General features: G+C 39.9%; 1 protein-coding gene across 1 annotated transcript; it reads left to right on the top strand.

Moving 5' to 3' along the window:
• Positions 1–6,415: 6,415 nt before the first annotated feature.
• Positions 6,416–27,281, top strand: LOC118852672 (vomeronasal type-2 receptor 26-like). Its single transcript, XM_036762337.1, has 6 exons — positions 6,416–6,551; positions 9,241–9,557; positions 15,004–15,807; positions 17,600–17,827; positions 22,561–22,684; positions 26,371–27,281. The coding sequence occupies exons 2-6, from the start codon at positions 9,294–9,296 to the stop codon at positions 27,279–27,281; spliced, it is 2,331 nt and encodes a 776-aa protein (XP_036618232.1). The 5' UTR covers positions 6,416–6,551; positions 9,241–9,293.
• Positions 27,282–27,975: the final 694 nt, after the last annotated feature.

Raw genomic sequence — 27,975 nt, forward strand, 5'->3', positions numbered from 1 at the left:
TGGCCAGCAGCTGTTGTGGGGGTGAAAGACCAACACAAGCCTAACAACAAGAGTGCTGCCAAAGCCCAGATTCTTTTGATCTGCTTTACTAAGGAAGGCAATGTTAAGGGGTTAACAAGCTTACTTTAATTCAGGATATAAATACCATTCATTTAGTTCAGGGGAAAAAGCCAGCACCCTGAACTTCGGAGCAAATGCAAACAAATTACAAACATCGACAGACAGACCAAATGCAATTCATAGTTACCAACACCTAAGTTCAGCCTGGGAGCTTGTAACAGGGGCTGGCCCAGAGTCACATGAGCTACCATGGCTGTGGGTAAGAGCTCCCAAAAAAGAGAAAGCCAATCCCTGGTTTTATATCTTTTTCAGGGTCAAGTGACCCAAAATCATCACAAAGATGCGACTTAAACCCACGTGGTCTAAAAGCCTCTGATGTCCCAAACATGCCACATGTTATTACTAGGTCAAAAGGGTATTCACAGGTTTATAACCCTTTGGGAAGATTTCCAAATTGCTCTCCAGAATGCTTGTATCACTTCATAACTCCACCAACAATGCATTAGTGTTCCAATTTTCCCACATCTTCTCCAGCATTTATCATTTTCCTGTTTTGTCATATTAACCAATCTGAGAGGTGTGATGTGGTACCTCAGAGTTGTTTTGATTTGCATTTCTCTAATCAATAGTAATTTAGAACATTTTTCATAAGACTATAGATAGCTTTAATTTCTTCCTCTGAAAATTGCCTGTTCATATCCTTTGTCCATTTCTCAATTGGGGAATGACTTTTATTCTGATAAGTTTGACCCAGATCTCTAAATATTTTAGAAATGAAAACTTTATCAGAGATACTGTCTTTTAATATTGTTTCCCAGCTGTCTGCTTCCCTTCTAATGTTGGCTTCATTGGCTTTGGTTGTGCAAAAACTTTTAATTTAATGTAATCAAAATTATCCATTTTTTAACTTTGTAACATTCTCTATTACTCATTTGGTCATAAATTCTTCTGTTTTCCCTAAATCTGACAGGTAAACTATGCATTGCTCTCCTAGTCTGCTTATAGAATCAGCCTTTATGTCTAAATTATGTACCCACTTTGACTTTGCCTTGGTATATAGAATGTTGTTCTATGCCTAGTTTCTGACATACTGTTTTCAAGTTTTCCCAGAAATTTTTGTTAAATAGTGATTTTTTTATCCCAGAAACTGATGTCCTTGGGCTTATCAAACACTAGATTACTATAGTAATTCACTACTGTTTCTTGTGTATCTAACCTATTCCACTGATTCATCACTATTTCTTAGCCAGTGCCAAGTAGTTGTGATGATTGCTGCTTTATAATACAATTTAGCATTTGGTACGGGTAGGCCACCGTCCCTTGCATTTCTTTTCATTAATTCCCTCAATATTCTGGACCTTTTTGTTCTTTCAAATGAATTTTGTTATTATTTTTTGTAGCTCTACAAAATAATTTTTTGGAATTTTGATTGGTATGGGGTTAAATAAGTAAAATAATTTAGATAAAATTGTCAGTTTCATAATATTAGCTCAGCCTACCCATGAGCAATTGATATTTTTCCAATTACTTAGATCTGACTTTATTTGTGTGAAAAGTATTTTGTAATTGTGTTTATACATACATATGCACACAAACACATGTATAAATATTTGTATATAAATGCTGATGATTTATGTGGGTTTGTTTTATATCCTGCAACTTTGCTATATTTGTTTATTATTTCAAGTCATTTTTTAGTTGATTCTCTAGGATTCTTTAGGTACACCATCATATCATCTACAAAGAGTAATTGATAGCTTTGTTTCTTCTTTGCCTTCTCTAATTTCTTCACTTTCTTTTTCTTCTCTTATTGCTAAAGCTAACATTTCTAGAACAATATTGAATAATAGTGGTGATAATGGACATCTTTGTTTCACTCCTGATCTTTTTGGAAATGTTTCTAGCTTCTCCCCATTACATATAATGTTTGCTGATGGTTTTATACAGATGGTACTTATCATTTTAAGGAAGAATCCATTTATTCTTATGTTCTCCAGTGTTTTAAATAAGAACGAGTGTTGTATTTTGTCAAAAGCCTTTTCTGCATCTATTGAGATAATCACGTGATTTCTGTTAAGTTTGTTCTTGTTATGGTCAATTATGCTAATAGTTTTCCTAATACTGAACCAACTCAGCATTTTTGGTATAAATTCTACCTCATTATAGTGTATTATCCTCAAGACAAGTTGCTGTGATATCATTGATAATTTTATCTAAAATTTTTTTGCATCTATATTCATTAGTGAAATTGGTCTATAATTTCTTTGTCAGTTTTGGCTCTTCTGGCTTTATGTATCAACACCATATCTATACCATAAAAAGAATTTGGTAGGACTCCTTCTTCACATATTTTATTATATTGTTTATATACTATTGTAATCAGTTGTTCTTTAAATGTTTGATATATTTCACTTGTAAATCCATTTGACACTAGAGATTTTTCTTAGAGAGTTCATTGATGTCTTGTTCAATTTCTTTTTCTGAAATGGGGTTATTGAAATGTTTTATTTTCTCTTCTGTTAATCTGGGCCATTTATATTTTCTGTTTGAAGATGATTTTGCACTCAATGCAGCCTCTGAAGCTGAGATGCAACAAAGTATGGATTAATTCTCTGCTGCTTGTGCTAATTTTGCTCTAATAACTGATACCAAGGAAACACAGGTGCTCTGTCAGCCACCACCACAACATCCATATGTGGAACCATCAGTCACAGCAAATGGAGAAGTTTTGAATGCTGTGGATAAGTTCACATACCTTGGTAGTGTACTTTCTAGGGATTTACCCATTGAAAATGAGGTTGGCAATGCATTGCCAAAGCTAGCTCAGTGTTTGGAAGGCTCTAAAGGAAAAGTATGGGTGAGAAGAGGTATTAGACTGACTGCTAAACTGAAGGTCTACAGAGCTGTAGTGCTGACCTCATTGTGGGAAACCTGGACAGTATACCAATGCCATTCCAGGGAACTGAATTGCTTCCATTTGAATTGTCTTAGGAAGATTCTGAAGATCACCAGCAGGATAAGGTACCAGATACTGAAGTCTTTACTAAAACTAAATTTCCAAGCATTCAAAGTCTTCTTCAGAGAGCACAACTCCAATGGCTTGGCCATGTTGATTGAATGCAAAATGTACACTTGCCAAAAAGACTATTTTATGGAGAACTCACAGAGGGCAAGCATTCACATGGTGGTTAGAAGAAGTGATACATGGAAACTCTCAAGGTCTGTCTCAAGAACTTTGCAATTGATTGTGTGACATGGGAGAGACTAGCACTGGACCACTCACCATGGCATGCCCACATCAGAGAAGGTGCTGTGTTCTATGAGCAAAATACAATTGAAATTGCTCATAGGAAATGCAGGATGCACAGATTTGGAAAATCCACCACAAAGGTTCACATTGACTATTTGTGCCTGACCTGTGGTAGAGCATTCTGAGCTCATATTGGTCTGATCAGCAACAGGACTGAAACTTGATTCTAGCATAGCGATGTCATTTTGGTCCTCTTTGAGAATGAAGAACAACAACCAACCAAATATTTATCCAGAATGTTGTTTGGGGGATTCTTATTCAGTGTGTTTCATTGGGGTGACTTGAACTTTGCCTTATGGCTTCCACATCCATGGGGGATATGATTAATCTATACTCCTTCACTCTGATGACCCTTTGCCTCTATATCCTGCTTCTTCTGCTCCACCTGGCCCTGGATCACTCCAACATTCAGTGTTCCTTCAATATTACACACCTAATTTGAAGTCTGTGTTTCCTCTTCTTTGCTCCAGTATAATAACAATCCTCCTGATAATAACAATGATAGCCTGCACTTATATGGTGATTAAAGTTTTGAAAGCACTTTATTTGTGTTATCAGCTTTGAATCAAACAATAACCCTATAAGGGAGGTTTTATTCTTATCTCCCTTCCACAGATGAGAAAGATGAGATATAAAGATAAGTGACTTGCCCAGGGTAGCATACCAAAGTTCCTGAAGTAGATTTGAACTGAGGATTGCCTGACCCCTCCAGACAAGTGAATGATAAATCATTAGAGAAGATCTTCCATATTTCAGTGTAAGACCAGCATGTATGTGTCAAACTCTCTGCCCCCTTTTCCAAAGCTTTGGACTGTCTTGCTTGGAGACTGACAGGCCTGAACAAAGAACAGAAAACTATTAAGACAAAGGATAGGAAATAACTCCTTTCCTGCTGGAGAAACTTTAACCTGGCCAGTGATTAGGAATGAGGCATGGGGAGGGTGGCTCCCCTCTCAGGAGGGAAAAACTTTCTTTGTTCTGGGCCCTTTAAAGTCACCATGTGGGACAGGCACATTGGAACCTCACCCATGGAAAGGATGCTTTGCCTGGGACTATGTTCAGAAAGACAAACCAAGGTAGCTGTAAAAAAACAGGGTTCTCCAGCTTAGGAAAAGCCTTGGGAATATGCTGAATGTGAAGTGTATGTTGCATGTAGTGTGTGTGTCTTTTGTCCTTGTCACTGTGTTTGTAGAAAAGAGAGGGATTCCCCAGCTTGGAGAAACCTTGGGTGGTGGTGTTCCTCTGAACAGGTGTTGCCTCTGTGTGTCTGTGTTTCTGTCTTTGTCACTGCATTAACTGTGTAGTAGGAATTGTTAAATAATGTGGTTGTGGGGTTAATAGTGTATTTCCCCTGTCTTTCAATAAAAAAACTTTGTTCTGTTGGGAGTATGCCTTATTGAAAGGGCAAATCCGAATGCGAACCTAACCTAGTTTAATCGAACAACAGAACAGACAAGCTGTATCATGCCAAGGGAGTTGGGATCCCATGCCATCTGGGATTCTCAGGGTCACCAACTAGCATTGCACCCCCTGGAGTCCCATCTGGTGACCTCAGAATGCACCTGCATCCTTCTCTTCCCTCTTTTCTTAACTGAATTTCTCCGAGGTGATGGAATTGCTAGTTAAGGCTCCAGTGAGTGCCTGATAACCTCTGAGGCTCCTTCCATGTCCTGGCTTGTATGATCCAGTGGTTCTTGAAGGGCACTTTCTTGACAGGGAGGATCAGAAATGGTTGTAGCTTTTAAGAGGAAAGTGGTAACTAGAAGAGATATGCTTCTGTACTTCCACTCCTAGTAGAGGGAGCCCTGGCCTTGGGATCAGATGCCCTGAATTTGAATCATTCTCCTGCTGCTTACTATGTCAATTTAGGCAGGTCACCTTATTTCTATTGGCCTCAGTCTCCTTAATTTTAAAATGAGGACAAGGGCATTAAACTGCCTTTACGTTCCCCTCAGCTCTGAATTCCAAGAGTCTATGGTTTTGGGAGAAAAATGCACATCCCCAGAGTCTATGAATGTCGCTCTGCTGAGGCAGAAAACTTGAGACACTAATGGGTCTCTAATGTTTGTCCCTGCAGAAAGGTTTTCTGTTTGGTACAAACTGAATTAGGAAAACTCCATCTCTAAGCTTCCATGATCCTAAGCATGATGAGAAATGAGATTTATAAACATATCCAAGGATAGGATTTAGGAAGCAATTACTCTTTGTTTTGGGCACATGAGACCTGGTACATATGACCTCTGGCTCAGTGAACATTGTAGACACTGTTGCCACGAATGGTTACCTCTCAGGTGTCTGGAATGAAATTTTTCATTGTTGTCTGTTCACATTGAATGCTATCGGAAATAGGCAGATCCAACATCCCTCCCAGAGTCTCCTCACTGCAGGCACAACATGGGCCAGCCATAGATTCCCTGTAGCCTTGTGCTGACCCAAGAATACACAAGTATCTCTAGCTGTGAAGGAGTCACTGAAACTCCAAAGTTTCAACCACCTGGTCAGCTCTGCTGGGAACAGGTAGGGAGAAGCCAAAACATGTTATTCAGCTTCTATTTTTTCCCTTGGATGCAGAGACACAGCTGGGGATGCTCCAGGCAAGGACAGTCTTTAGATCTCTCGATGGACCCAGATGTTTCTTTGGAGACTGGGGTTTAAAGGGAGGGGCCCCTTCCCAGCAACTAACCGTGAGGTTACTGAGAGACAGTGCTGTCAAACAGCAAGAGAAGCCTTATAAATTTAGTCCTTGGTCTTATATCATTGTTCTTGTTCTGGACAAGGGCCTGACTCATGTTCCTTTTTGTTTCCTCAGATCTAAATGGAGGACTCAAGACTGGACATCAGCAATATTTCTGTTGCTGGACAATTCCCCAGGAGTCAATGACCCAAGCAGTTGACTTCGTTCTGGGCCAGGCAGCTCTTTGGCTCCTGCTAGGTTTGGGGCCTTGGCTGATGTTCAAGGAGACAGTGCTTCACATTCAGAGAGACACTTTCTGGCTGGTTCATACCCTGATCTTGACACTGCTCCTTCAGCTTCCTGCTTCTGTGTGCAGAACAGAGGAGCCCATCTGCTTCCACAAAATCAGCCCCAGCCTCAGCAGAGATGGGGAGCTGGTCATTGGAAGCTTTCTCCCTCTGTATGTAGTGAAAGTCAGTCATGTCACAGGAGCAGAATTTTTTACAAGTCAGCCTAACAAAGACTGTAGGAATTATCAGTAAGTGCGTATCAGTATGAAAGTGTTAATTTTCACTTAGTTGATTTTAAAAGAATTCCTTTTTAAAGAAGTGGCAAACAGGGAAATCCCAGCAATTTAACTCCCACCTTCCCTCTCCAACTTTTGTTTCTGCAAATTAGGTTTTGTTTCTTTGATAGTCTTACAAAGCTAAAGAGACAGAATGTTCTTTCTTTTGATGTCCCTGTGTCTGTATCTGCCTCTCTCTGCCTCTGTCTCTATCTTTCTTTGTCTCTCTGTCTTTTCCTGTCTATTCACTGTCTGCCTCAGTTTTTGTCTTTATGTCTCTGTCTTTGTCTCTATTTCTGTCTGTTTATCTTTCCCTTTGTCTCTATCTTAATATTTCTTCTCTCTTCATCTCTGTCTCTCTGTCTTTGTTTCTGTCTCTCTCTTCCTCTCCTGCACTTCTCTTTCCACGGCCTGGGCCCATGCCTTTGAATAGGTACAGAGATAAGGCTTACTTAGATTCTCTGTCATTTATTACCCCACCTCCCATATCCTGCCTTTAAGTGTCCATATTGATACTACGCATGGATATCTTTGTGTTTCAGACTAGAGAAGCCCAATAGGGCTGACTGGTCTAGTCTAAGGTGAGGCTGGGAACTGGGGGAATAATTTGTCCTGGATTTCTTAGGAGGACAGACATATGTTCAGGCACCAGCTATAGTAAACATGAATCATCAGGGATATAAAAGCTGATGATGAAATGTCTGTTATATTTCGAGATATCTGGGGTGCTCTGATTTTCATTTGAGTTTTCATTTGATGTTTGTTTTTCCAGGAAGATTGTGAGAAATTGACATTTCTCTTATATTTAATAACTAACTATTATGTTAGGACCACAGTTTTTCTTATTTTCTTTCTCATTCAGAAACCATCCATTGTACGAAATCTTACGCAGGCCAAGATCTAACTAGAGAGTAAAAGAAATTCTAAGTATGGGCTAATGAATGTATTTCTGCTCATTGTGTTTGCTCATACAGGCCTGGGGAAAGGTTGATTCTCCCAGTTATCAAAACATGTGATATGTAAAGTGACATCTCTTTGACCAAGATTTGAGTGACCTAAGTCACGTACCCCAAGAACTTCATTTAATATAACTTACACATTCTCTTGTGCTAAGTCATCCTAGTTGATTGCCACCTGTGAAGAACACCTCTTCTTTGAAGGGTATAGAAAGTAGGACCCCACCACCATTAGGAATCTATGGTCTAAAAGAAATGACCAAATCACCATCCTTTTATTAATAACCTGCTGGCTGTATTAATAAAATGACTAAATTACCCAGAAATTATGTCTCTCAAACCTTTTTCAGCATCACAAGCTTCTCATGAGCGCAAAGTGGCAGAGAGAATTGGAACCAGAAATCTCCCCCAAAATTTTATTTTATTATATGGACACTGCTCTTTCACAGGCTGAGACTGGAGTTATGTCTTGCCTCTGCTCCTGTTGCCTACTAAGGAATAAATATAGTGGGAATGCCTTTTCTAGCAAAGCAGCCTGAAATGGAAGCCTCTGTGAGTCTGGGGTGAGGTGGGCTGGGGGTGTCTAGGTTTAAAAACACACACACACACACATGCACATGCATGCACACCCACTCACACACATACATTTATCCTCTCAAATATTCCTTTATAAGGAGCTGTAAGGCAGCTGATGAATTAAAGGATAGCAGGGAATTGTGTGGATGGCATGTGAAAGATGAATTATGGGAAAAGGTCAACGGTTCATATCAGATGGGCATTCTGACCTCTTCCTCTAGATCTCTCTGTCTGCATATCTCTTTCATCTCTCTCTGTCTCTGTCTCTCCCCCTCCTTAAGAGGACCCTCTGCATTTCTCTATTTCACTTTGTGCCCCTTCTCCTTCTCCCTAAGTATTTCTCTATTAGTTGTCCAAAATGAGGAAACAATTCTATTGCATAGAATCAGAAAGACCTCAATTCCAATGCCATCTAAGACACTGGATATGTGACAACTGCACAATACAGTGAACCAGTCTGTGCCTCAGCTTCTTCATGTGTAAAATGAGGATAATAAGAGTACCTACATCCCAGGGATGCTGTGAGGATCCAATGAGATTACACACACACGCACACACACACACAAACCTTAAAGCAGCACATGAATGCTGGCTCTTTTATTCCTAATCACTTATATTTCCCAAATGCTTTAAGGCATTACTATCTTTTTCTTTCATTATTCTCTGGCTGGGTTGGCGATGGTTGGCTATAGAGGGGGGAAGTGCTCCTGGCCTGCATGTGGCTTCAGACCAAGGTGCTGCTGTGAAGCACATTTCCCTTTTTTTCTCTGCATGGACTTCGACTTTCCTTGTGAACAGTGGTCCTTGATGGAGACAAAAGAGCTCATTCTGCAGTGTTTCCTTCTGATGGTAGAGAATGTGAGTGATGATGGGGATAACAGTAGCACCTATCTGCCGGAGAGATCTTGTCAGGATTAAATGAGAATAATTGTAAGGTTCTGAGCAAAGTGTCTGCCAACCTATTAATGTTAGTTGCTACTATCAATGCTGTTGTAATTATTATTATAAATGCAAAATGAGCTGTAGTGCTTAGTTTCAACCTTGATGTAGTTGAGAAACCTTTCCTTCTGAAATAGATTCTCTTCTCAGGCTCTGTTAGTCATTTCTGAATCTTATTCTCTCAGGTGGCTCCATAAAAACTATCAGCAGGTCATGACCATAAGGTTTGCTGTGGAGGAGATCAACAATGACCCTGTTCTGTTGCCCAACGTTTCTCTGGGATTCCAGGTCTTCAATGCCTACCAAAATGACGAGAGAACCTTGGAGAGCTCCCTGCAGTGGTTAACAGGAGAGGGTCAGCTAGTCCCTAACTTTAGCTGCAGAGAGCGGGACAAGTCTGTGGCTGTCATCGGAGGAGCCACATCAGCTTTGTCTGTCCAGATGGTGACCCTCCTTGAGCTCTACAAGTTCCCACAGGTGGGTGATATTGGACCTCATACATTCTCAACCTTTATCTGGCCACTCCCAACTTAGGAGAGAATGCATGGACCTCTCATTGACCTACATCCAGATTGTACACAAAGAATAGAATTAGAGTCACCTAACCTTGTAGAGGGTTGAGGTGGGGTAGGACTGAGCATTTAGTGAAGGCCTACTGTGTGCCAGGCACTGTGCTATACATTCTTACAAATATTATCTCACTTGATCCTCCCAACAACCTTGTAAGGCAGGTGCTGTTCTCATGCCCAAGTGAATTTCACAGAAATTAGGTGACTTGCCCATGGTCATCCAACTAGAAGGGTCTAAGGACAGATTTGACCTCAGATCTTCCTGATTCCAAATCCAATGCCCTATTTGCTGCATCCAAAACCTGTTTCATATGTGGCAAAAGAGACAAAGAAGGATCAGTTGTACAGGCAGTAGAAGAACCAAAAAAATAACATCATAAAACCAAGAGAAGACAGAACATAAAGGAGAAGAGCATGATCAACAGTGTCCAAAATGTCAGAGATGTCAACTCAGATGAAGATATTGAAAAGTGGATTAAATTTGACAATGAAGGGACTATAAGTGACTTTGGAGGGAGCAATTTCAGATAAAAACTCTAGGTGCTGTATTGCAGAGGGTTAAGTAGAAAGTGAGAGGGGAGGAAGAGGAGTTGTTGAATAAAGATTAATGTCAGGAAATTAAACCATGGAGTGCAGGAGAAATATAGGACAATAGCTACCAGGGTTGGTAGGACCCAGTGAGGGTTGTTTTTAGGAAAAGGGGAGAATGACATGGGCATATATGGAAAGAAGCCAAGAAATAGGGAGAGATTACGGATTGGTGAGAGAGTAGAAATGACAGCAGGGGTGATCTGTTCAAGGAGATGGATTGGGATGGAATCAAGGGGTGATTCAGAGAAGTTTGACTTTACTGCAAGAGAGTCTTTTCCTATTACAAAGGCAGGAAGGAGATACTAAGCGAAGACATCTAAGTTATTTTACTTAAGGAGGAGAAGAGAAAAGGGAACTCTCATTAAAAAAAGACAATTTTTTGGTGAAGTATGGGGTAATGTCATCAATTTAGAAAGTTGATGGAAGGAATAGTGTAAGAGATTCAAAGAAGTTCGATAATAATAATAATTGTTGTCGTTTATATAATAGTTTAAGTTTTTCATTGCAGCATATGTGTATAAACTGCCTGGCATATAAGTAACACTATTTTAGTGTTAGCTATTATTTTTATCACATATCTTATGTCATTTGATTCCCACAACAAAGCTGGAAGGTGCTATTATGAAAACCATTTTATGGTTGAGGAAACTAAGCTACCCAAAGGCTAAGTGATTTACCTCGGATTTGAACTCAGGTTTTCCTGACTCCAGGGCCAGTGCTCTATTTACTGTTCCACCTGGCTGCCACTTGAGGAGAATTCCTGGGATATTCATAGTAGCAAGTGAGATGGGGAGTCAATGTGAAAGTGTAAAAGAATTGTCTTACTGCAATGATTTGCTTTTTTTTTTTACTCCAGGTGTGTTGCTTAATAAGAAAAATGTGTAGTGGACCCAATCAGCACTGTTTCCTGATATTCTTCTATTTCATTGATGAGCATAAAATAGAATCTGTGGTAAATGGTGGGAGCAATCCAAAGCTGGGGCCTGTCAAGACAAAATAAGTAATATGACAAGTGGTTCAGGGGATGGAATGTTGAGCATAGTGCAAAGTTGAGATAATCCACCAGTGAGATGAAATAGAGCTGAGACAAGGGAGTGGCCAGAGTGGAGCTGATGACCTGGGGAAGCTAATCTCCAGATTATCAATTTCTTTTTTAAAATAGAATTTGTCCTTTCCAGTATTGACCAGGACACTCCAGATGGGGTCTGATTTATGTAGACTCAGATAGTTTCCCCTAATCTGTGATACTCTGCTTCTTATTGAAAACAGGAGCTTTTTTTGCCTACTCTACCAGTGGGGAAACACATTCAGTTTGTATTCCACTGCAGCTCTCAGGTATTTTTCATATGAAATGCTGCCTACTTAGCTCTTCTCTGCCTTCTCGCACTTATGAAATTCCTTTATATTCCCCAGTACCCTGGGCATATTTGTACTGATTTCTGTTTTACTTCATTTAGTAGATGTAGCACAAAGTTCTGGCTGATTAAAACCATGTTGGAGCCTTCCTCACTGTGCCATCCATGTTGGGACTAGCATTCTCAGCTTTCTGTTATTTGCAAATTTAATACATGAATCATCATCTGTCCTTACCTAAATAATTGAAAATGGGCCTAAAATGGCAGTGACGAAAGAACAGCTTTCTGGAGCATTCTAATGGTGACTTCCTTCTCATGTATTTTTGCTGTTGTTCAGTCTTTTGAATTGTGTCTGACTTTTTGTGACACATTTACGGTTTTCTTGGCAAAGATAACAAAGTGGTTGGCCACTTCTTTTTCCAGCTCATTTTATATATGAGGAAACTCAGACAAACAGGGTAAATGAATTGCCCAGGGTCACACAGTTTGTAAGTTTCTGAGAGTAGATTTCAATTCTGAAAAATGAGCCTTCCTGACTTCAGGCCTGGCAACCTATCCACTATCTCACCTAAGTACATAAGTGAGTGTCCAAGATAACAACGTCCTATTAAATACTCTGCTTTGGATCTAGTAATTCAACCATTTGATTTAGTTGTACTGTTGATTAGCCCACATTTTCACGTTTTTTTCCACAGGAATAGAGTGATATTGCATAGTACAATAGAAAGACCCTTTGCTCTGGATTCAGAGTTCTGAGTTCAAATCTCACTGTTGCATTTTTTTTTTCCATTTTGGACAAGTGACAGCCTCTTGCAGCTCTAGTTTCCTTGTTTGTAAAACAATGGGATTGAATTGCGTGTCCTTTCTGATCCCTCCTACCTTTAGATCCATGAGGCTCTGCAGTGACATTGGTCCCATACTCTACTCAAATATGGGCACATTAAAGCTACTGGTTTTCCACTGTCAGAGAGTCTGGTATTAGGCTTATTTCTCCATGGCCTTTTTACTGAGCCTTGTTCTGCCCCAAAAATCGCATTTGCTTTGTGTTTGCAGACTCTCTACCAACTCAAGTTAGTACATTCTTAATGCTAATGAAGTTCCAGAAGACATTCTGGCTGAATATGTATATGTATACACACATACATATATACATGCATGTATATGTAAACATGAACTTATGTGTATACGTATACATAAACATATACGTATCATTAGCAAGAAAAATGGAAAGAAGTCATTAATAAAGTGGAAAGGATCACAGAGGCTCCAGGTCATTAGATACCAAGACATAAAATACATTGTGTTTTAGTGAAAAATAAGTTCATGTATGGGTTTCTACACTACATAAGAAGTCTTTGCTCAAGGACCTCAGAAAAGTGACTGCCATTAAACGGGAAGGAGAAGGTTCAGTGTGATGATGTCAAGAATTTTGAAAGGTGAGAAGAGCTGGAGTTCCCATCATCACTAGCAGCACTGTACACTGGAGACAATAGCAGTGCCTTGATTAGGCAGTACCAGATGCTAACTTCTCCAATGGGAGGTGAAAGACGCACTAATGAGAAACGAGACACTCAAAGAAAGGAAACTTGAAGACTTTGTTGTTGTTCCATCATTTTTTTAAAGTTGTGTCTGACTCTTCCTGACCTCATCGAGGTTTTCTGGGCAATGATGCTGAAGTTGTTTGTCATTTCCTTCTCCAGCTTATTTTACAGGTGAGGAACTGAGGCACCAAGCATAGAATGACTTTCCCAGAGTTACACAGCTAGTAAGGGTCTGAGGCCAGATTTGAACTGAGAAAGATGAGTCTTCCTGACTCCGGGACCTGTAATCTATCCACTGTGCCACCTAGCTATGCTTGAGGACTCTACAAGAGCACTAGTCCTTAGAGCCCACCAGGGAGCCACACTGAAGAGGAACTTCATGAGGACTTCACAAAGAAAAGGAAGAGAGGGAGACAGAGAGACAGAGAGAAACAGAGAGAGACAAAGATTGTGTGTGTGTGTGTGTGTGTGTGTGAGAGAGAGAGAGAGAGAAAGAGAGAGAGAGAGAGAGAGAGAGAGAGAGAGAGAGAGAGAGAGAGAGAAAGAGAGAGAGAGAGAGAAACAGGACTTCCAGGAATTTGGAGATGTGAATTCACCTTTTGGTGACATCTGTTCTCTATGTTTGAGCCAAATCTCTTTGGGAACTTGTGGTGTAAGTGTTGAGTGTGCCCATTGTTAGCGGACTGTTTTTATAATAACTGTTTTTGCTTTACTTGCTTTGTAAATACCTTTTCTGAAAGCTAATTAAGTCTACCTGATAATCAATGAAGCATGTGCTGTTTGGGGCCCATGACTAAATAACTAGAAATGCTTACGAACTCCTGCCCCTCCCCATCTTTCTTAAGAGATAAGAGAATTGTTAGTAGTAGCCAGACTTTGTAGATCCAAATTAACAGTTAAGGGAAAGTTGGGGAAATGGTCCCCGAGGACACAAATACTCGATTCACTGTGTTGTCTACAAATTACAGGATGGATTTTGATTTTGCTCCTTTTAGAATTCACAGTGGTCAGTGTGTAATATCCATCACATGACAGCTGAGGAAAATGATTGGCATGGCCAGTACTCCCATTGTGATAAAAACTTGATTTCTCCTGTTTTCTCAAAACCATGTATTTTGCATATAAGTTGATAGCACGTAACTGATGAACTGACAGTGAGATTTAATCATTGCACAGTGAATCACGCCCAACTTCAACAGTATGCTTAGTGTTTGATGTTCACAGATAAATGTTCTGAATAAGAATCTATTAACTAATACTTGAAGCATCAAAAGGGCAGAATTTGTGCATAGTAAAGGACTTTAAAATATCTGATTATTTTCAATTATTGTTGAACAAACTACACAATCAAAGCAAATATATATGTATTTATATATATATATATGTTCCAGTGTCAAAGAGCAATTTATTAGACTGTATTTTTAAACAAAATTAATATATAAAAAAGGTAAAGGTGTCAGACTTTTGGCCTCAAAAACATGTGCATCACACACAACACACCTGATTTCAATGTCCTTGTTTTCATAAAAATATTGCAACCACCAAGTCTAAAACCTAATGATAACCAGTTCTCGGCCAAGAAAAACAATCATAGTCTACATGGGAAGGAGGGAGAAGACCTAGCTGAATGAGTCACAACTGAAGAATCAGAGAACTCTTTCTTACCAGGTAAGTGGCTAAATGAGTGGGATAAAAACAGAAAATTGTGTTTGTTAGAATTTCCCGCAACAAGAGGAGCACTCCAAAATTCACAGCATTTGTCCCCATAGAGAAAGGATGGTTGATAAGAGTTTGTAATTCACCACAATTCTATCATTACTACCACATTCGTAGAATTCAACATTGTCCATGTTCTTCTATTATTCAGATCAGCTTTGGCCCTTTTGATCCCATTCTGAGTGACAAGGCTCAGTTTCCTTCTCTGTACCAGATGGCTCCCAGGGACTCCTCCTTACCCCGAGGTGTAGTCCAGTTACTAGTACATTTTAAATGGACCTGGGTAGGTCTGGTGACTACAGATGATCTCGGGGGTGAGGAATTCATTCAGGAAATGACAGGGGAGATGACAAAGTATGACATCTGTGCATCCTTCACAGAGAAGATCCCTGTCAGTGAGAGACGACATGAAGAATCAGAGAAGAAATTCATGTCTAGGATCATGGGATCTTCATCTAGAGTAGTTGTCATTCATGGTGATACAGATTCATTAATGGTTCTGAGACATTCACAATTGCCCTTTTTCCCAGCATATAAGGTGTGGATCTCCACTTCTCACTGGGACATCACCATGAGGCCCAACTCTCTTGACAGTTACAATTTCTATGGAGCTCTCACTTTTACATACCTAACCAGGGAGGTCCCTGGTTTTAAGTCTTTTCTCAGGTCAATCCATCCTAATAAAGACCCAGAGGACATTGTACTTAGGGAGTTCTGGTTCTCAGTTTTCCGGTGCCAGGATAAACGTGAAAAGCTGGAACAAGAGCAGTGTGCACCAAACACTACCTTGGAGGCTTTGCCTATATTCCTTTTTGACATGACCATGTCTGGCCTGAGTTACACCATCTACAATGCAGTGTATGCTGTGGCTTGGGCCCTTCACGAAATGCTTCTGAGGAAATCAGAGAATGCATCTGGGGAAGCTGGAGAAAGCTGGGTGCCTCCTCCTTGGAAGGTAAGGTTCCCTTCAGAATTGGTCCTGTCCATTGCTGACGCTTGATATTTTGGATGCAATTCATATTAGGGCCTTCTCTCACAGAATCTGTGAGTTCCACAAGTGATCTTGCCACGGCAGCATACAGTGGAGCTATCACAAAGCTCATATTCTGGAGATTATGTCCTTCACCACTCCCCTTATATTCATGTAGCTCTTGGGGACTTTGTTTTCATATGCAAATGAAGTGACTCAAAGTCTCACATTCTTAACAAGTCAATCAGTCAACAATTGTTTAAATTAATAAGTGCCTTTGTGTCAGGCATGTAAGTACAAACAATCACACAGTTCTTGCTTTCAAGTCGTTCAGTCAATCAGTATTCATTAAGCACTTACTGTATTCCAGAAACTGTGTTAAGGTAGTGGAATACAAAGAAAGGGAACAAATTATCCTTGTGCTCAAGGAGCTTAACTTCTAATGTAGAAGAGATCAAATACACACACAGGCATCATTATTATATGTCCCTAAATACAGATGTAATACAAATAATAGTGTGTTTTTGTCTAGGAGAAAAATATAATAGCCCTTTTGGATCACGTTGTTTCCTTCTCTCCTGCTTTAAGGAGTTGATGTTAAACCCAAACTTAACAATACAATAACAATCACTCTGACTACCTGGCTAGAAAAATTACTACCATTTGGATCTGGAAGTGGCACTGGGGAATAAGGAGTATCCTGACTCCCTTAGCATTACTGGAATATCAGGATCTATGGAAGAAAAGCATAGCCAGAACTGGAAAGGGTAACAAAGAAAGCAGTGTTCTCAGGACAGAGACATGGTGGAAAATGAAATGAATGAGAAAGAGTCAGTTTTAAGGTGAAGAGAAGTTCGTTAATTATAGGGCAGGAATGCCAGAGGGCATAATGGGAATTTATATTAGATAGTTGCCATTCAGAGATAACATAGATCTCAAATCTTGTGAACACTGAGCATCAGGGAGCAGTACCTGAATCCAGCACAACTTATTGTTCAACTTAATCATTTATAATTGATGACCAAATTGATGCTTTATCTGGTTCCTGATGAATAACCTTTCCCATCCTAGTGCGTATGTTAGCTATGAACCATCTACCACCAAGATCAAAACACCTCGCGTCCCAAAACACCTCGCGTCCCACAACACCTCGCGTCCCACAACACCTCGCGTCCCACAACACCTCGCGTCCCACAACACCTCGCGTCCCAAAACACCTCGCGTCCCACAACACCTCGCCTCCCACAACACCTCGCGTCCCACAACACCTCACCTCCCACAACACCTCACCTCCCACAACACCTCACCTCCCACAACACCTCGCGTCCCACAACACCTCGCATCCCAAAACACCTCGCGTCCCACAACACCTCGCGTCCCACAACACCTCACGTCTTTGCACACACGTTTCCCCACAAAGAACAAATTTCCTTTTCCAATTGTGTTGCTCCTGTCACTTTCAATGGAATAAGGGAACGTAATGATGACAATTAATAATAGCTATCATTTTTATAAGCCTTTGAGATCTACAATGAGCTTTGATATCTTATTAGGCGTCATTACCTCATTGTACTGAGGAAACAAGAGAGATGATAAGGAACAAGGACATGCAGCTAATTAGTATGTGAGGTACAATTCCAGCCCACATGTATCATCCCTCCAAAATGTGGCACAGTCTCCCATTCTCCAGTCACAGCGTCTCTTCCGTAGTACAGAGATCTTACTTCTTAGAGAACTGTGATGTCAAGAAATGACAGAGATTTCTCTTCCCTTTCAGCTCCACTCCTTTCTGAAGGACATTCAGTTTAACAACAGCGCTGGTGATCAGGTGTTTATGGATGAGAAAAGAAGCTCTGAGGCTCAATACGACATTAGGAACTATGTGGTCTATCTTAACGATTCTGAATTCCTGCTAAAAGTGGGCCAATTTATCCCCAATGCACCACCTGGTCAAGATTTCACCATATGTGAGGAAGCCATCCACTGGGGATGGTTAGATTCAAAGGTCAGAGATACCTTGCAGGTCAACTTACATATTCAGTCATAATAACTCACTCTACTTACATAAGTTTCACTCTACTGAACTTGCTAAAGATTCTTTATTTCTGCATAGAAAACCTCACCCAGCTCCATTTTTCCCTTTTGCTTTTAAGGGAAACTGTTTATGGAATAAATAACCCATCAGGTTTCCAAATACTGTGATAGTTAGCACTATAGGAGATAGAGCAGGAAAGCACTTTAAATGTCACTTTATATGCCTCTTTACTTCACAGAAAATGAAAATGAGGCACAGAAAGCTTTTGGTTGGTCCAAGGCCTGTTGACCCCAAAGCCATTGTTCTCACCCACTTTCCTGCAAATTCATGACTTCAATTGAGTTAAGACACAATTTCATCTAGATACACGACAAAGTTTTATTTCTATGGAAACTAAAATTAGTACAACCTACATTTTCCCATACTGGCCAAATACCTGATGTGTTCTAAGAGACTGTATCTCCATTACACTCTGGTTCATATTTATAGTTCTGAAGGTTCTCATCTTACCTCATTTTCATGCTGATGATTTGGGGTCTCTAATGCAAGGCTATAATTTCTCCCTCTGGGCTCCAGAGGTCACCTTGAGATGTCTTGGTGATGTCTTCATTGATAGTTCCATCAGGTTTCAATTTTGGGATTTTTCCTCAAAACAAATTGCAGGAGCAGTGCTCCAGTATTGTTTCACCAATTAATATCAATTAGCTTTTATGAATAGATATTTACTGAGAAGACATCATGAAAATAACAGTATAAACATTTCTCCCTAGTCAGCACTTGGGGATGTACTGCTTCTTATACTAGTTCAGTATAGGATATCCAAACTTAAATTGCTTTTTAGTAATTAATTTATTTTTAGTTTTCAACATTCACTTCCACAAGATTTTGAGTTTCAAATTTTCTCCCTATCTCTCCCTTCCCCCCACCCCAAGACAGCATGCATTCTGATTACCCCTTCACCCAATCTGCCATCCCTTCTATCACCCTCACCTTCTCTTATCCTCTTCCCTTCTATTTTCCTGTAGGGCAAAATAAATTGCCTGCATATCTCATTTCCCAATTGCATGTGAAAACAATTTTAAACATTTGTTTTTAATATTTTGAATTCCAAATTTTCTCACTTCCTCCCCGCCCCACCCTTATTGAGAAGGCAAGCAATTCTATACAGATTGTACATGTGTAGTCATGTAAAACACTTTCATAACAGTCATGTTGTGAAAGACTAACTATATTTCCCTCTATCCTATCCCACCTCTCATTTTTTATATTCTCCCCTTTGACCCTTTCCCTCCTCTAAAGTGTTTGCTTCTGATTACCCCCTCCCCCAATTTGTCCTCCCTTTTATCATCTTCCCTCTTATCCCCTTCCCCCTAGTTTCCTGCAGGGTAAGAGAGATTTCCATATCCAATTGAGTGTACTTGTTATCCCTTCCTTAAGCCACATCCAATGAAAGTAAGGATTTGCTCATTCTCTTTCACATCCTTCCTCTTCTTCTGCACTGTGAAATGATATTCTTGCCTCTTTTATGTGAGGTAATTTATCCCATTCCACCTTTCCCTTTTTCCTTCTCCCAGTACATTCCTCTCTCACACCCTTCAATTTTATTTTTAGATATCATCCCTTCATATTCAACTCACCCAGTCCCTATCTATCTATCTATCTATCTACCTATCTATCTATGTATATATATTCCCTTCAAGTACCCTAATACTGAGAAAGGTCTCATCAGTTACAAATATCGTCTTAGTATGTAGGAATATAAATTAATATTTCCCTTATGATTTCTCTTTCCTGTTTATCTTTTCATGCTACTCTTGAGTCTTGTATTTGAAAGTCAAATTTTCTATTCAGCTCTGGTCTTTTGTAATGGCAAGTAAAGTGGGACTTTTTGTTGTCTTTTGTTTTAGAATGCTTCTCAGCACTAAGGCAAACAAGTGCTTTTGAGTCTTGCCTTTGCTTCAATCAAGAGTCTTTGATTGAATTGGGAGGCTTTGATGACCTGCTTAAGTCTTGGGAAGGCCTAGGTCACTTGGGTTGGAGTTGCATGGTTGTGACACCCTCTCACCCTTAAGAAGCATATATCTATACCCTGAGGTTAGCATTTTGTTTTGGGGCTCACTCATTGGAAGAGTATTATTGTGGAGACTCTGGGTAGCCATTATAGAACCCCTCAGCTTTGAAAACCCAGATGTTGGTGCTTTTCTCTCTGGTAACTATGTATTTATAACTTTGGTCAGACACCTAGAAGCCTGTTGGTTGATTTGTGTTATTTGCTTTGTTTATATTTTCTCTGTTTGTAATTTCTGTTTGTATTTGCTCTGAAGTTCAGGGTGCTGGCTTTTCCCCATGAACTAAGTGAATGATATATGTATGTTTAGTTAAAGTAATATTGTTTACTCCTTTGCTTTCTTTAGTAAAGCAGATCAAAGAACCTTTGCTAGCAGCCCTCCTGTGTGCTGGTCTTACACAGCCACAGTAGCTGCAAGTAACATTGGTGTTACATCTTTTAATCAAGAATTTTTGAAAGTCCTCTATTTCATTGAATATCTATTTTTATCCTCAAGGATTATACTCAGTTTTGCTGGGTGGGTGATTCTTGGTTTTAATCCTTGCTCCTTTGGCCTTTGGAATATCATATTCCCAGCCCTCAAATCATTTAATGTAGAAGCTGCTAAACCTTGTGTTATCCTAACTGGGTTTCCACAATACTTGAACTATTTCTTTCTGGGAGCTTGCAATATTTTCTCCTTGACCTGGGAACTCTGGAATTTGGCTACAATATTCTTAGGAGTTTTCATTTTGGGATCTCTTTCATGAGGTGATTGGTGGATTTTTTAAATTTGTATTTTACCCACTGGTTTTAGAATATCAGGGCAATTTTCCTTGATAATTTCTTGAAAGATAATGACTAGGCTCTTTTTTGGTCGTAGCTTTCAGGTAATCCATTAAAATATTTTTAAAGAAGTATTTGCTCCACGAAGCATATTTTAAAATCTAGCATTACTACTAGAAAAATCATTGCTTCTGCTATGGCTGGATTTGATTCTTCCTTCTTTGGGTCATATTGCTTCCATGGTGGAACCAAATTCTGTTTTATATTCCCTTCACTGGATTTATGATGACTCACTCTCCCAACCTTGTGAAGCTGACAATTTCCAGGACTCCACCCAAAAACAAGAGGACACACAAAGAGGCAAAATACAGGGAAAAAAACACGGGCCACATTTTGGCCATGAGTGGCATGGACCCCCAGCCTGTACCTACCCAGAGGGTTACAGCATATGTTTCATTCAGTTAGAAAAGAGAAACAGCTTTGACCAATTACTGCTTTTGAAAACATTTTCAGTTCTGGTTCAGCACCCAATCAAATAACACTTCTTTTTCATATGACAAGAGGGCTTTAAACAGTCAGAATTTCAGGGGATTTCTGTAATGGGAAATATTTTTTTCTATTATCCAACATCACCTTTTTCTTGAAATAAGTAACTTGCTGTCTTCCACATGGTCTGGCAAGAGACAGAGCACAATACTTACCCCTTGGGGAGATGGGTAGTATTGACCAGATTCATATTATGAGACAGTTAATTAATTTCCATACTACAAGCATATGCACAAGTCTGTGCATATGTTCAATTAAGCTAGGTTAGATTCGGATTCGGATTTGTGCTGGCAATAAGGCACACTCCCAACAGAACAAAGTTTTTATTGAAAGACAGGGGAAATACTCTATTAACCCCACAACCACATTATTTAACAATTTCTACCACCCATTTAATACAGCGACAAAGACAGAGACACAGACACACAGAGGCAGCACCTGTTCAGAGGAACACTGCCACCCAAGGTTTCTCCAAGCTGGGGAATCCCTCTCCTACAAACGCAGTGACAATGACAAAACAAACACACACAACATACAACATACACTTCATGTTCAGCACCTGCACCCAAGGCTTCTCCGAAGCTGGGGAACTCCTTTTATAGCTTCCTTGGTGGTCTTCTGAACGTAGTCCCAGGCAACATGTCTTTTCAGTGGGTGAGGTTCCAACATGATTCACCCACGTGGTGATTTTTATAGTACCCTGAACAAAGAAAGTTTTTCCCACCAGAGAGAAGAGTCACTCCTGCCTTCCTCATTCCTAAGAACTGACTCTTCAGGAATGTTTCTCCAGAGTTATTTCCTATCCTTTGTCTTAGGAGTTTCCTGTTCTTTGTTCAGGGCCTATCAGTCTCCAAGTGGGAGAGTGTAAAGGTCTGCAAGGAGGCAGGGAGCTTGACACATATGTGCTGGGCTTACACTATAATATGGAGGAGCTTCTCTAATGATTTATCATTCAGCATACTAGAAGACTAAATATAATGTGGATTACTTTACAGCCTTTCATTACTATTAAAATGATCCAGGGTATATTTAGCAGTGCAGAATGTAGGTGTCCTAATATTAGTCAGCCTAAAGCTCTCATTTAACAAATGATAAAACTCAAGTCCTCAAAGTTCAACATTTTCAGCCAAAATACCATAGCAGGTGACAGAAAGAACACTAGAAAGGAATTCCCTGAATATTTCGTTAGTGACATCCATTGACATATGATCCAGGACTACTAGTTGGAGTTGTTTTAGAGGATGCACTTTCTTGGCATGCACCATCCACCTTAAATGTCTCTTTAGTTAATGGAGTACTTCCCATTCTTTTGTTAATGGCTCAGGTCCCCCGATCTGCCTGTAGTGACAGCTGTGGCCCTGGATATAGGAAGACAAGTAAGGAGGGAGAGCCTGTCTGCTGCTTCAGCTGTTCCCAGTGCCCAGAGGGGGAGATTTCCAATCAAACTGGTAAGTGTCAGCAGAGGGCTTCTCTTGTGAGCCTTCTGTCACAAAACAATTTGGGGTTGGGCTACTGGAGTCACATGCAACCCACAGCAACATCACTGCCCAAGTAACAGGATACAAACCACAAAGAATAGAAAGGGCAAATGTCTGAAATAAGGAAACAGAGTGGGAAATCATGACAGCCTGAGAATAGTATCTGTCATTACAACATTATGTAAAATATGATTGATTTTGTGTGTGTGTATACATACACATATAATAATGTATATAAGCTTTCATGTACACATATGCTATATAAATATGTATATATGTATGGATTGACAGATAGATAGATAGATAGATAGATGTCTTCCCTTATCCCTTTGTGACTCAGGAGCCACTGGACTCATACTTTGGATAAGCATTGTGAGATAGGGTATAGGGGTATACTGGAGCTAGCTTCCACCCAGCTCTCAGAGGTGAATGTTAAATCTTCCATGTGAACTTTTACACAGAGGAAATTGGCCAGTGTTTTAAATTAGAGTTTGGTTTGTTTGTTGAAAAGACTTATGAAAAGGATGTAGAAAATGTTCATAATGCTTGTTAAACTTAAAAAGTGGTTTGTTTATGCATATTTTCCCCAAAAAACCAGTCGTTAAAAATTTACCGTCACGGACTTGAATTAAGTTGACTGGTATATTGACACTTCTGTCTGCCAGTGGGTATGTATAGTTTGGAGGAGCTGAAATTGGGAACAGAATGTTGGGTTTCTTCTTGGATAGAATGTGGAAGAGAGGAATTTGACCAAGGTAGGTTGGAGGAGTTGATCCCACTGAAGGGTGCTCAGTTAAGCAGAAAGGCTGAAGTGGGTGTTAGGACCCAGAGAGGGTCAGTTCTCTTTGGAAGTCTGAGGTTGGAGAGTGATTTGGAGAGGGGATAATTTAAGATAAAAATTAGAACATGTTAGGAAAATGATATTATTAGGAGTAAAGGAATCTGAGAGAGAGAGAGAGAGAGAGAGAGAGAGAGAGAGAGAGAGAGAGTCAGGCAGGTGATGACTGAAAATGGAGAATGAGGGATCTTACAGAAAATTGACCTTTGAGTAGGTGATTCTCATTTCAAATGTTCCTGTGGAGGAGTGTGAATTCCTCAGGGTGAAATGGACAAAGATTAAGATGTTCGCTCTTTTCTGGAAGGCATTGGTTTGGTTTGGAAACAATCCATGCTGAAAGGAATCAGTGCCACTGAAACAGGCCCATCAGGGTGATTAGCTACAGGACTAATGATAAAATCTCATGCATGGTAGGGACCTTGGCCATCATTTTTTTTCCAGTGTCTCATTTTAGTTATGAAACCTGTAGACGTAGCGTCACTCTTTCAGATTTGATATGGGTGTGCCATTGCTAATACCCCTGATTCCTGACTTTGGGTCTAGAGCTTTCTTCTAAACTGTACTGTTCAATTCATGTATCAGGTCAGAGATTCAGAATAAAGCAGGGCAACATGCACTCTTTTTAAATTTTTTAAAAAATTTATTTAATATGTTTTGTTTTCAGCATTGATTTTCACAAGAGTTTTAATTATAAAATTTCTCCCCATTTCTACCCTCCCACCCACTCCAAGATGGCGTATATTCTGGTTGCCCCGTTCCCCAGACAGCCCTCCCTTCTGTCACCCCATTCACCTCCGATTCCCTTTTCCCTTCCTTTCTTGTAGGGCAAGATAAATTTCTACACCCCGTTGCCTGTGTATCTTATTTCCTAGTTGCATGCAAAAACTTTTTTTTTTGTTTTTGAACATCTGTTTTTAAAACTTTGAGTTCCAAATTCTCTCCCCTCTTCCCTCCCCACCTGCACTCCCTAAGAAGGCAAGCAATTCAACGTAGGCCACATGCGTATCATTATGTAAAACCCTCCTACAATACTCATGTTGTGAAAGACTAACTACATTTTGCTCCTTCCTAACCTACCCCCCTTTATTGAATTTTCTCCCTTGACCCTGTCCCCTTTCAAAAGCATTTGTTTTTGATTATCTGCACCCCCATCTTCCCTCCCTTCTATCATCCCCCCTTTTTATCTTCTTCTTCCTGCTTTTTTCCTGTGCGGTAAGTTACCCAATTGAGTATGTATGGTATTCCCTCCTCAGGTCAAATCTGATGAGAGCAAGATTCACTCATTCCCCCTCACCTGACTTCTCTTCCCTTCCTACAGAACTGCTTTTTCTTGCCACTTTTATGTGAGATAATTTACCCCATTCTCTCTCTCCCTTTCTCCCTCTCTCAATATATTCCTCTCTCATCCCTTAATTTGATTTTATTTTTTTAGATATCTTCCCTCCATATTCAACTCACCCTGTGCCCTCTGTCTACACACACACACACACACACACACACACACACACACACACACACACACATATACATATACATATATACATACATACAGACACCTATATATGCAGCATACACTCTTAAGGAAAATAAACACCTCAAAGGTGATCATCACAATTGCGAGCCTAGAGAGGGGCAGAATGGAGTAGCAGAAAGGGAGCTGGCATGGGAGTCCAGAAGACCTTGGGTCAGTACTGTCTCCAAATGCTGGCTTTGTGCCCCAGGGCAAGGTCATTTATCCCTCTGTGACCCAAGGAACTTTCTTGGACAGAAGCTCTTAGCATTTTATATGTTATGGAAATCTGGGAAGATTATGAATCCCTTTTCAGAGCATTGTTTTTTTATTTAAAAGACAGGAAATACCAAATTTCAGGTAATATTAGTAAAAGTAATGATGTATTTTTTACATCCACCTACTTGGAGATGTATGGACCTTAAGTTAAGAATCACTGCTCTAAGACTACGCTTTGTGGAAAAGACCCTTCTGCCTGCATTGGCGAATAATGATAGCTTGTTCCTGAAAACTTGCAAAGCTCTTTGCAAATTTTATCTTATTTGATGTTCACAACTACCGTAGGTGATAATATGATCTCTGTTTTACACTTGAAGAAACTGACACAAATAGAGGTTAAGTGACTTGGTCAGGATCACTCAGCTAATAAAGGTCTGAGACCAAATTTGAACTCAGGATTTCCTGATTCCTGTCTGCCTTCAAAGACCAAGGTAAAGACCTGAGAAAGTTTTACTATACTCATGAAATCATAGTCTGATTTTAAACAAAATAAAATACCAAAGTCTCAAGTAGTGAAGTGTTGCATCTTATAGTGAGGACAGATTTGATTCTGAAAAGAACTGAATTGTGCAGGGGCAAAAAGGGAGCCACAAGTAGATCCTTCTCTAAGTGTAGATGATTCAATTCATGATGAAGTCTCAGGGATTATCGTTGGGGTTAATTTCACTTTTATGTGAATACAGCATATGAAAGTATGATATAATACAGTGAATCTTATGTAACCAATGAGTTTCTGAAGTCTAGTCACAGTTAGGCTGGTTCTAGAACACTTTGCTCCTTTGGCTGGGGTCATGCTTTCACCTAATCACGATACAAGCCACTGCCAGTAAAATGCGGCTCATTATTTACAGACCATGCAGTGGGCAGTAGGGCTTATTAAGCACCTACTATGTGCCAAGCTCAGTGCTAAGTGCTGTGGATACAAAGAAGAACAAAAATAGTTCCTGCCCTCAAGGGGTTTACCTTTTAATAGGGAAAACAATATGTTAACACTATATTTGGATCTGACTGGATTCTTTTCCTCTACAGATGTGGACCACTGTGTGAAGTGCCCAGAAGATGAGTATGCAAATAAAAAGAAAGATCACTGCTTCCCCAAGGTTGTGACATTCCTGAACGTTACAGAGCCTTTGGGGATAACACTAGTATTGACAGCTCTTTCCTTCTCTCTTCTGACAACTGTGGTTCTCTGGGTGTTTGTGAAGTTTCGAGACACTCCCATAGTCAAAGCCAACAACCGTACTCTCAGCTATACTCTCCTCATCTCCCTTACTTTCTGTTTCTTCTGCTCCTTGCTCTTCATTGGCCGTCCCACTGCAGCCACCTGCCTCCTCAGACAAATAACTTTTGGAGTTGTCTTCACTGTGGCTGTGTCCTCTATTTTGGCAAAAACCATTATGGTGGTTCTGGCCTTTAGGGCTACAAGACCAGGGAGTCGAATCAGGATGTGGGTACAATCTAGGGTGTCCAATTCTGTTGTCCTCATCTGCTCTGGCATTCAAGTGATTCTCTGTGGCATTTGGCTGGGAATTTCTCCCCCCTTCCCAGACATGGACACACACTCTGAACCTGGTCACATCATCATTCAATGTAATGAGGGCTCTGACATTGCTTTCTATTGTGTCCTGGGCTACATGGGTTTCCTAGCCCTGGGGACTTTTACTGTGGCTTTCCTGGCCAGAAGCCTGCCTGACACCTTCAATGAAGCCAAGTTCATTACATTCAGCATGTTGATGTTCTGCAGTGTGTGGGTCTCCTTCCTCCCCACATACCAGAGCACCAAGGGCAAGGCCATGGTGATTGTAGAGATATTTTCCATTTTGGCCTCCAGTGCTGGGTTACTGGGCTGCATTTTTGTTCCCAAGTGTTATGTGATCCTGCTGAGACCAGAAAGGAACTCCCAGGAAGGGATAAAGAAAAAAGTGGACACCAAAACCTGAAATTATTGTGGGCCATTTTCTCATAATTCCCGTCAGAGGCGCAAAAGGTTCCAATAATGATCCGCATCAGTGTGGATGTCTGTATTTAGCTACCTTATTGATTTTTGAATTTCACCTGGCTCCCTTTCCAACTCTCTATATGTTGTCAGAGATACCCACGTGTGCGCTGTTAATTGTTTAGCAAAGAGATCTCTGAACTTCATGAAAAACCACCATTATTACTGTTGTCTATTTTTCTAAAATGTTCTTTCATTTTAAACATATCTACATATGTCTTTCAATAATTATATCTATAATTCAAAAGAATCAAAATTCACTTTTGTAATCCAAATTTCTAAGATATGGATAATTATACTTATATTAGGCACTGTTTTCATGTAGTTAACAAATTAATAACCTAGGCAACTTAGCTTAAGATCACAAAACTAACAACTTCCCTGATCCATACATGTTCCCAATTTGTCTTAATGCAAAACAATACAATAAATTCCAGGATGGAACATTTCACTTAAAATATGACAGAAAAAATTAAATTACACCTGGATCTATATTCCCAAATGATATCATACATTATACTTAAGTAGTAATTTCAATTACTTCATATTATTCTTTATACGGCCTATTTATTTCAAGCACTTCGTAGGCCCTACAATTTTCTGCTAATCCATTGCCAAAAATTTAAAGTGGGAATCCT

The sequence above is a fragment of the Trichosurus vulpecula genome, chromosome 1 (assembly GCF_011100635.1).
Source record: "Trichosurus vulpecula isolate mTriVul1 chromosome 1, mTriVul1.pri, whole genome shotgun sequence".
Taxonomy (NCBI): Eukaryota; Metazoa; Chordata; class Mammalia; order Diprotodontia; family Phalangeridae; genus Trichosurus; species Trichosurus vulpecula.